An 11,784-nucleotide genomic window follows, 5' to 3' on the forward strand; every position below is an offset into this window, starting at 1 on the left:
GTGTGTGTGTTCCCCAGCACATGCTCGGTGTAAGTGCTTTGAAAAATTTTGTTTTAGCAATAGTGCGTAAATTTTTCCACATCAATGGCAAACATACCAGGTATTATGCACGTACCTTTTGGAGATTCACATCCTGGAGTAGTCTGCCTGCATGGGGGTCCGATGAATTTCAAATTTCATGTAAAAAAATAGTTACTTTTCCCTTCTTTCTTCTAACTGATTATGGATTTCCCCCCCAATCAGGATTATACCCAAAGTATACTGAGCAAAACGAGGTATCATTTGTACATCTGACGTTCTTAGTCCCGGAAATATAAAATTTCATTTAGAAGCATGCAGATTTTCAAATTTCCCACTGAAAACATGCTCGGCATTAGTGAAAATAACTGAAAAATCAGCTTCTGCATCTAAGGGTTATAGAAACTACATACTACCAAGATACAAGTCACTTGCTTAAATACAATAGTTTTTCATAACAATGTCAATCTTATACAACTAGGAAATGTTAGAATGCCTAATTTTTCTCTACGCTGTCACTTGTAGCAGAAAATATATTGCACACCCAGACACTGACCATAAATTACAGTTAATACTTGGTTTGTTTGTGGAACTCAATCTTTAATTAAGGCATTTTGCATACATGTAGCCACCCCTACATTATAAAAGAATAATTTCAAATGAAATAGGCAATTAATTATAACTATGATTAGAAATACACTTACCCACATAGAAAAGCCAGGGCACACCTGCAAAACCATACACCAGCCGAGCAATGATGTTCATTGTGGCCCCAACCATTATGATGACCGTGTCTTTAAAATGAAGAACCTTGTTCATGATCGGCAGCGCAATGAGCGTTCCTGACAAAATAAACGACACAACATTACACACTTATGTGATGGTTTTTTTCACATGCTATAAATATTGATTGAACAAAATACCCAAAAAAAATTGCATCAGACCACTTGAAGTAGTTTCTATACATTGCTGTCATACTAACAGTTCCAACTATCACTCAAATGTTGTAAAAAGAAGGTAAAACGCTCCCCTGTGCTTAGCACGTCATAAAGGCGTATAGGGGGTGTGGGGGTAATGCCCCACACTTTCTTGATCCGGTCGTGAGTGGGGGTGATGTGATCAGCATCACACCCCTGACTGCCTATACCCCCCCAGGGTTTCCCCCAGGTACCTATGTCATTCGACGCAGGGTGGACGCTGAGGCCGCACCCAATGTTAGAAAAGTTCCCGGATTTGAACCGGCCGGGGATTGAACACGGGACCTTTAGCATGGTAGTCAGATGCGTTACCGACTGAGCCACCGCGGACACACTCAAATGTTGTGACTTATGCAATTATGTCAATCTTATTTATTGTGTCCAGAGCTACTGTAATTCAGATTCATGTTTGTTGTATGTGACTGAAGTGTTAATTCATACTTTCTTGTCACAACTAATGAAGAAAAATCTGGATAGGAGAAAATGACTGATCTGTATTATTTGTACATGTCAGGTTAAAAAAACATGCCCAATGGCATTAATATTGGTAATTGTCTGTTATATCGGAGACACATTTCTATTGAATATTTTCAGTTTTAAATGGTTCGTACTTACCAATTGTGTATTGCGGAACATAGTTGAAGGTGCCATTATGCTTCTTACACGAAAATAACTTCAATTTTTCACATTACGGGTAATTCTTTTGGGTCCTTTCTTCCATTGCGGAACATACAATATGGCGCGCACAGCTGTGGATCATCGCACGTCTTCTTGTGTTTTGTCGATTTGGAGTGGGGATATGCAGTGTTTCAACATTCTTAACCGAACTCATTTCCGTAAGTAGTTTCTTCTGTAAAAATAAAGAAATGTGTCTCCGATATAACAGACATTTACCTTAATATTTTCTCAGTCAGTTCCAATTTAGATTTCATGTTGTTTTTTTTTAAAAAAAAATGTTAATCTCCACGTTGTATTGCTTGGTCTTTTAATCGCTGAACTTGGATTTTTATACACACCAACATTTCAGAGACTGGTTTGTTTCAGGCTTCAAGGTAGGTTATCTTTAGAGCAGAACCAATACCGATGCCGATGTATCGGAAAGTATTGGTAGGAATTCATCTACCGATATCAGCCGATACTTTTCCGGCATATTGGGCTTTCACGGGGTCCGAAAAAATGCAGCGGAACATTTTCGCGGAGTCTAATTATGCTGTAAAATATGCAAAATTCAAACTTTCTATGTATTTTGCACCAATTTTGCACGAAAAACTATACTTTGAGATTACATGATATCTATTTTAATATTCTGATGTAATTCTTGAATATTCAAGGCAAATTTCTTGGTAAATTGATGCATATAATTGAAGGACCATATTTACACACCAATATTGGTCAATATTTTGAACAAATTTTAATTATTCAAATTATCGAGTATCGGTATCGGTGGGAATCAGTAAGAGTATCAGCATCGGTATCGGCTCAGCCCTAGTTATCTTTGCTATGTGTTCTTATGTTGGTAGTCCCCGAACACAGGATGTGCTTGGGGAAGGTATCGATATGAGCTGTCACAGTGCAAAGTGCAAAAGAGAACAGATTGCCTGGGAGGATTATTTAATGGTGGCCGAAGCTCCACCTTGACTAGTAAGTAAGGTGGAGTCTCAGTCATCTAGCATAAGATTAATTAACAAAAGAGAGGGGGAGAGTGTGGTGTGGTGAAATAGAGCACATTTTCATTAAACTAAACAAAGTCAAATTTTAATGTCCATCATTCAACAAACCTTACCTACTTGTATTTATAGCTTTTAATATTATTTTCGCAAATTACTTTTACTCATTCCAAAAAATACTGATTAAAAAAAATAATAATACCAGCTGCAAATATTCCCGATTGATATGACCCAAACTGGCTGTAGGTTGGCATGTCCCAATCAAAACGAAGCTGCGTATACAGGAAACCCATATTTCGCTCATCTGAAAGGACAAAAAAGCAACGAGTGTGACTATTCATTTACATCATGAAAACTAAAAAAACATGCCATGAATATAATGTATTCAAATGATTTTTAAATGTGTACAGTGAAACATAATATGCTGCAGAAGGAATTGACATTTTTTTTGAAGATATTCTTTTAACTATTCAATCATTCCATCATATATTTTGATTTATCAATGGGTCAATATTACATTGGTATGGACATCATCAAAAAAATAGTTACGAGGAAATCTCAAAAAGTAATTGAGTACATTTTTTACAGCCAAATGGAAATGTATTCACAAAAACTGAAATATACATTTTGAAGGTTGAACATTACTCTAGTTTTCAACATAACACCCATTCACATTTATACATTTGTCCCACCGTGACACCAATTTTTCGATGCCCATGCGGTAGAAATCATTAGGCTGGACGTGTAACCAATGATACACGGCTGTCACAACTTCAGTGTCGCAGCTGAAGTGTTTGCCAGCAAGGTGTTCCTTCAGTGGGCCAAACAGTTGAAAATCTGAGGAGGCCAGGTCTGGACTGTATGGATGCTTGAGAATTTCCCAATGCCAGGAATTGACTTTTTGCGTCACTGATGCAGCCACATGGGGACAAGCATTGTCAAGGAGAATGATGACCTCCTCCAGAGATTTTGTTGGATGTTTACGGAGCAGAGCAGCTCGTAGACGATCCAGTGTGGCACAATATGCAGAAGCATTTATGGTTACTCCTTTTACCCCAAAATCAACAAGAATGACACCCTGGATGTCCCACAAGACAGTAAGCTGTGTGTGTGGGATGTGTGAGGCCGTCCAGAACGTGGCTCATCGAAGACATTCACACACCCTGCATTGAAGTTTGCACACCAGTTACAGACATTTCTGAATGTCATGCACGTGTCACCATACACTGCACACAACCCACTATAGATTTCAGGTTGTTTCTGTCCCTTTGACCACAGAAACCGAATCACACTCCGCAGCTCAACTGTGTCAAACGTCTCAATTGTAGCTGCCATTTTGAAACAAATGCCTCTCGGCGTGCACAAGGTGCACACACCTGCCATCTCATGGAAAGGTGGCAAAATACATATACTTCCAAATGTATATTTCAGTTTTTGTGAATACATTTCCGTTTGGCTGTAAAATATTTACTCAATTACTTTTTGATATCCTCTCATACATCTAATACAAATTAGAGAATAGATGCTTAAATTTTAAGGATTGTAAAAATATTGAAAACAATAAAAATTTACAGCATTAACACTGAAAAGTACAAGAAGCAACAGAACTACAGCTAAGTCTGAATACCCTGCAAATTATAACTAAATATTTTCATTAACTCTTTGCTAAAATTGTAGGGCAAAGCTGGATTTTGTGTTGAAATGTCAGTTGTTTTAATATTCAAATTGTTGGAAATACTCTTAAATGGCAACAATTTTAAACTAATGATAGGAATTGGCAGTGTGCCTGTATTGGTTAAATATTATACTGACTAAACACAAAACAAAATGTAATAATAATGTTACACAAAATGACATTTCTCTTTATGACATATCGGTGGAGGCACATGGCACAGTGGTTCGGATCCCACTTTAAACTGTAGGTCCAGTCCTTCCTGTGCATAAAGTGGACTTAAAACAACAAATCAATCAATCAATCTTTATGACATACAAGAAACATATTCTTAAATGTGGTTACATTATTTGTCCTCTTCATGGAATGGCCATGCAATGTAAATTAACTTTGCAAGTTTGAATTTCATCATTAATCTCGAAGATTCAGGAGCAATTTTTAAAAAATTATAAATCCTATATATTTTGAACATCACATAATTTGGATTAAGAATACTTCCCCCAGTAGGAGAAACATGGAAATTATTTGTGTCATGAGGGAATTCATTACTCTACAGCCTGGAATATAGAAAATATTGAAAAGTACATTTTCTTTTTAGAAAAAACATTCCAATTGATGCAAAGTGATGATTAAATAAATATGCAATTACAGTAATCATTAAAAAAGGACATTATTATTGATCTGAAAATGTGTCAATTTCACATTATTTGCTCACATTTCCTAGTAATATTTACAGTGAATACACTGTTTACTATTCTTTGTTTATAGTGTTCTGGTAAGCTTACTTAAAACAAAAAAATGTTTCAATTGACATCTATTTACAAAGTATCCTTCATTAACTATATATTTACAAAGTAATTGAATATGTACTAAAACACCCTAAATTAGATAAGAATTCGACCGTCCATCACCACAATACACGTCAAAAAGAGAACTTGCACATGCAAGCACGCAGACTTGCTCTTTCAGACAAATCACCTCATGGTGCAGGAATAAAATACCATAACAAACTTCCCACACACATCAAACAAATTACAGACAATCACAAGAAACTGAAAGTAATTAAACAGTATTTAACAGATATGCCTCTCCATAATCTCAATGAATTTCAATAGTTAAACTGGATTAGTAAATTGAAGCATTTAAATTCATTTGATAGTGGCCGCGGTGGCTGTCGGTAACGTGTCTGACTACCATGCTAAAGGTCCCGGGTTCGATCCCCAGCCAGTTCAAATCCGGGAACTTTTCTAACGTTGGAAGCGGCCCCGGCACCCACCCAGCATCGATTAACATGGGTACCTGGGGAAACCTGGGGGGTAAAGGTGGTCAGGGGTGTGGTGCTGATCACATCACCCACACTGACGACCGGATCAAGAAAGTGTGGGATATTACCCCCACACCCCCTATATGCCTTCATGGCATGGTGCTAAGCACAGGGGAACACTTTATTTTTACTTTACTTTTAAAATTCATTTGATATTGTATATCTCCTATATTTGGATTTTCTCTTTTCCAAGTTTAGTATGTGACACTTATAACTGTTTATGTTTAACCCATATGATTTATTTGTATTTTTGTGTTTGCATTTTGTTCTTTTCATTGTAATCCTACTCCATTTGTAATATTTGGTATTGTATGACGTTTTCCACACCCATGGTTATGGGTCTACGCAAATAAAGAATTTATTATTATTATTATCATAACTATGCCAAAGCCACCAATAGGTAAAAATTTGAGGAAAATCTCCAGAAAACAGTTTTCAGCAGTAATCTGAGCATATCTGACAAAAAAATTACCAGCTCAACAGGTAAAATGCTGAATGACCTTAGGTTCATCACATGAATACAATTTCAAGGGAATTAAAATACAATAAATGGTTTTCAAACATGATGTTAACATTTTTACCTGAATTATATATGAATGATATGATATTTTCACACATACCTCTCTGAAAGGTATAGAATGCCAAGGAGACAATTAGCAGCAACAGGTACATCCTCCTCTTCCCTGATCTTTTTCTGAAAGTTGCCTTCAAGGAGTCTACGAGGTGGTTGATGTCGATGAACTCACAAAAGCAGTTCCTTGATCTAGATTCTTCTTCAACACTTGCAATGGCCTCCATTTGCTTCCTAGAACGATCTTGTATCCTGAACACTGTGTACAAAATATTCACAACCAGAAGGCTCTGATTGATGCAAAACATTATTCCGAAGCTTTTGTTGACGGCTTGGAAGAGCACAGATCCCAACGCAATACCAACAGGAAGCGTTACTAGGTACGCAATATCCATCATGGCTACCCTGATAGTTCTTTGTTTTGGAGTTGTGATATCGGCTAGGTAACTAAATGTTGACATAAATATGGCTACGTCGGAACCTGTCATGGCACTAGGTAAAGTGGCTGTGAACAAAATGTACTCAAGAGGCCAGCTTGGACAATACGAGTTCACAATTATCATGAAAGAGTACACCATTTTCCCAAACACTCCCATAATCATTGGTATCTTCCTACCATGCTTGTCACTCCACGACCCAAGAAACAATGAGAAAATAATCGGAATTAGATGTCCGACTATGTCGTTGTACATCAAGAAGTTCGAAACCACTTTGTGGACTTCTGTTTTGTTAGAATCTGGGCTGTGTTCTATATCGTCACAAACTTCACTTGGAAATTTCAAGTTAACCCGGCAAGCTTTGTCGAGGAAGAATGACTGTTCCACCACTGAAGTCAGCATAAAAGCTAACATGTAAAGGCATAGCACTGGTTCCACAGTTATATTGTGGAAAATGCCTATTATCTTCTTCCAACATGTTTGATTGTTCCTACTTCGATTTCCAACAACCTGAAAGATAAAGTTGCATCATTCATGTGTGGTAATTCACAATCTATAGATATAATGCATTTACATTTAAAAAACATGTGGTAAATTATTTTCTCTTGCTACCTGTAACTTCAAGTAAGTTTTTACAGTATAACGTGCGCTGACTTGAATAACTCATTCTTCACGTTGAGCATGTAGAAGCACAATTTTGTATAATGCTAAGAACACAAGTCTGAACAGCCGAACTTACTTATACGAGCATACAAGCAGGATGGTAAACACAAAACAAGTGATATGTAAGCCCTGTCCAGTTCGATACACTTTTTGACACAAGTGCATCCCAGTTCCAGGCTGGTGCAAAGAAACCGTGCTCAACCAATAGATAAGTGGTGTTCAAGTAGAAAAGATTCAAAAAATGCTTTCCTGCCGCTTTCGATCATTCGTTTGATTGGTTAGCATGTACCACATGACTATACACTACACTGTACACCACTCTTGAACATAATGCAAATTGTGCAGACACCAAATCAACAAAGTAGATCACTCGCAGTGGCGTAGCGTGATTGTATGAAAGGTGTAAGACTTCCTTAGATAAACCTGACCTGAATATTGGATAAAGAAAACCCAAAGATATTTTAACTAAATAGAATCTATTTGAATCTAAGTCATGTATGGGCATACTCAATTTCAAACACAAAATGCACACACACTATGTTAACAATAATAGCATATGTATTACTTAATGAAAATTCTCATTTATTCTGTAACTCGATCCGACAAATTTCGCATTCAGCTTAGTTAAGGGCACAAACCCTTCTTCTGGAAAGGTCATGTGATATTTTTATTCTTCTTATTTTTTTCTTTCACTAAAAAAACATTTTTGCGAAATGCGTAGGATACAATTTGCAAATGCAAATGCATTCGAGAATATTACTCATTATCATGGTTACGATATTTGCGCACATTTAGAAAAGCATATCAAGCAACTTAGTGAAAGGAAAAGGTAAAAAAAATAATCTGTAAATCATAACGCTAAGTATTACGCGTATGCTTTTAACATTACGGGCAACTGGGATGCACGTGCCTAACTTTGTGGGGATCTAGGATTGCCGGACATTCCTCTTTTATCTTTAACTTCGCTTCTTCTAATGAAGGTAATATCCAACATTATACCATCTCTTTGTTAACTTAATGGTTAGTTTACACATTTAAAATGGCACCCGTTTTTGTTAGCCACACCTCCCGTCAAGCATTGTTGAAACAACACGGGAGTCGATTTTCTTGGTTCTCTTCGGACCGTGGCAAACATGAGTCAGACGCAGTGGGGACAGAAATTCTCGCCAGTTAGCACCCACTGTAATGCACCTTACAGTATGCTTACAGTGCCTGAGAATCGGGGCGCCCTGTCATTGGTTGAGAAGATACTACGTATGCAAACACACCCGCCATGGGCGAGTCCAAATCATTTCTTCCATTCACCCGCACGTAAGTCCTCTCAAGAAGTCTTACAGAGAAACAACTCGAATCAAAGCAAGTCCTCAATTGTTTCGTTAAAAGTTCTACTTGTAGTCTGATATTGCTATGTGCGTTCAAGCGATAAATATGGGAAAGAAATACATTTTTTCAATAATTTCAACTTGAAAGGTGGACTTACAAGCCTTACGTGGGTGCTACGCCGCTGATCACTCAGTGTTGCACTTTGTAACCAACTAGATGCGTGAATATCCTGAAAAATCTGCAAAATTCCAAGCTCCCATTAATTTGCACTTATATTGTGTCAAAAAAATGTATTTTGTCATTAGAATGAATGATTAATTTAACTTGGTTACAAAACTGGGGAAAACGAGAAATTTTGTCAAAAAAAAAACGGTGAACTAGACGGGTTATAATCAGGAAACCTCTTCAGTATGCACTTACATACATATATATATATATACACACATATATATATATATATATATATATATATATATATATATATATATATATATATATATATATATATATATATATATATGCCGGACCCTGTGGCCGAGTGGTTAGCACATCACGCTGCGACGCCAAGGGTCCCCAGGTTCAAATCCCGCTCGGGCTTGGTTGTTTGTGAATGTCCATTCATCAATTTCATCATTTCCTCACTCATCCGCATCTTCGCAAATTAGCCAAGAGGCACAAAACGCGAAGTAAAATAAACTAAATCAATCACTTACGTATATCTAGAATTATATTCATTCAGAAAAAAATGTACATGTGCACAAGAATCTGGGGCCTACCTACATAATAAAAGTCAAATCAAACTGACTCATTACAATAATAGTAGCAATAAGATATGCTGTTTAAGATATATTGAATAAAACACTATAAGCCCATTTTTACTTTTTAATTTATTTTTATTTGATTCATTTTACTTTGCTTTTTTGCCACTTTTGGTTAATTGCGAAGATGAGGAGGATGTGATCAAATTGATGGAAGGACAATCACAAACACATATGGACAACACACAACGTAAATCCCACTGAGCTTGACTTTTGAGTGCCTTCTGAAACGGTCACCACTTACACCCCTCTTTATTTTTTAAAAAATACATTAGTACAAGTTATAATTCCTTGGATTATGCCATGCCATGCCTATCACACAATTCTTCAATAACACTGACTATATGAAATACAAAATGGTATGGCGACCAAGTTCCAATTGTTTAATTCTGAATTTATCATGATGCACAGGGATTTTTTACACACAGTTCAATTTCTAATTACGTCTACTTCAGAATCTTAGCGATTACTTGCTGCGTGATTTCTGGACAACAATTTTTCCTTGTGATATACTCTTATGTGATTGAAAGTAGCCATTTGTGTCATCTTGGATTTGAATTGACTGTGAATGAAGTGCAAAGGGGTATTTCATTGCTTTGGTTGTTAGGTTAGGCAGGTTCTTAACATTAATAAAAAGTTTCTAAATCCTTTCACTGATATGTGGGTCAGGTTTAGGACTCTTAGCATTAAAATAACATTCCTAAATCTTTGAAACACCTTATCACACCTGGTCTTGAGCACGACACCCCCTTCAAGCTTCCCACGAAAACCCATAAAAAGCTACATTTCAAATCATAATTTCTCTGGAACTAATACTTAGTGTACCTTTTAAGTGTGCTAATTAGTTTGTCCAAGCTTGGAACTTACTTCCAAAATCGTTTCCAGTATTCTAAAGCACTTCCTAATACTGCTCTAAATCTTGCGAAAAATCATGAAACATTCGGAACCGTTACCTAGTATGGTATACAAAATACACTGTAAACAGTGTTCAAAGTTGGAGAAATATAGCTTGTTCAAAGTTGGAGAAATATAGCTAACAAAATCTGGACAACGAATGCCTCCAAACAAACAATTTCAGCTCTGAATGTTGTTTGCACATGATAAGTAAAAAAATTTGCTGCTCAAGTAACTATCTCCAAGGTAAAATAACGAAATCTGCCTTGAAATTGCATGTTCTTGGACAATGTGAAAATAAGGATTTTAAAATATTTACCATATCTATACTAAAAATTTCGACTTCCTGTGCACTACTTGCCTCTTCAGTCATCGCTAAGTACTTTCTTCCATCTGTGACTGGGAGTGCTTGACCTTAGTGGCTATGTTATCAAGTCCATCCTTATCTCTAGACAGCTGCTGGATTCACTCCTGAAAAACATGAAACAAAGTATACATTGTAAGCGATTAGAATTATCACACACTCAAGAAACGAAAAAATTCGACATAAAGCATTAAGATTTTAATAAATGCTATTATACTTTGAATAACAACGTACCTATGTTTTCGATGTGCAGATAAGCTATTGTGAGTTTGAAATTACTTTTAGCATCGTTTTATGTCGTTAGCTCAGAAAACCTTCCTCAATAACAGCGCAATGAATTTAATTAATATCTCTGTTACAGCCATTTCGATTACCCAAAGTAACTTGTCAATTACCTACATTCAAAGTTTGTCCATTTTTAATACTTATCAGCTGATAGCTGGGTATTTGAATCAGGATTTGTTCATATTTTCCAGACTGCCGTGCCATCTATCGGTGATATTCTAACTATTTTGGCCCTCTGGTAGTACCAATTGAACACAACCCGACCCCCGCTCTCAAACATGGGTAAAAATGCGTACAGTTTCTTCCCGTAGGTCTCAGTACAGCGCCTTGCATAACGTTGTGTGGAAAACGGCACGCTTCTGGGCTCTCTGGCTGGTTCCACTCGAATATGATACAGTGTTGCCACAATATGAGGACACAATTTCCCTTTCCAAGGGGCAAAATTTCCCTGTTCGGACCAATGTTTCCCTGGTGTGTATCTAACGGTCTTAAAATAAATCCAGAAAAATCCACTTTCATGATCATTGGTTCTAATTATTCAAGGTCGTTAATTAAAAATATTAAGTTCGAGCTCAAAATAAACAATTTGCCCATTGTCAGGAATAACACTGCTAAAAATCTTGGTCTGATTTTTGACGAAATTTTTGATTGGACAGAACATGTAAAGACGCAATGTAGGAAAGCTTATGGAACACTTAGGAATCTGAATCGTTTCCGTGACTTCCTCCCTGCGGAATGCAAGCTAAGACTCATCCAAGCGTTAATCTACCC

At 36.7% G+C, this 11,784-nt stretch overlaps 1 protein-coding gene across 7 annotated transcripts in view; it reads right to left on the reverse strand.

The window, feature by feature from the left end:
* LOC145986773 (lysosomal proton-coupled steroid conjugate and bile acid symporter SLC46A3) overlaps positions 1-11,388 on the reverse strand; it is a 28,087-nt gene extending 16,699 nt beyond the window's left edge. The window contains exons 1-5 of one of the 7 annotated variants that reach the window (XM_083121174.1): positions 11,310-11,388; positions 10,726-10,835; positions 6,279-7,176; positions 2,865-2,966; positions 723-860 (exon numbers count right to left, since the gene is read on the reverse strand). In XM_083121174.1, coding sequence (XP_082977300.1) covers positions 723-860; positions 2,865-2,966; positions 6,279-7,176; positions 10,726-10,737 — 1,150 coding nt within the window. In that variant the 5' untranslated portion in view covers positions 10,738-10,835; positions 11,310-11,388. The other 6 variants (XM_083121171.1, XM_083121172.1, XM_083121169.1 and 3 more) reach the window with 6 other exon arrangements.
* Positions 11,389-11,784: the final 396 nt, after the last annotated feature.

This window comes from Lepisma saccharinum, chromosome 4 (genome assembly GCF_977018435.1).
Source record: "Lepisma saccharinum chromosome 4, izLepSacc3.1, whole genome shotgun sequence".
NCBI classification, from domain to species: domain Eukaryota; kingdom Metazoa; phylum Arthropoda; class Insecta; order Zygentoma; family Lepismatidae; genus Lepisma; species Lepisma saccharinum.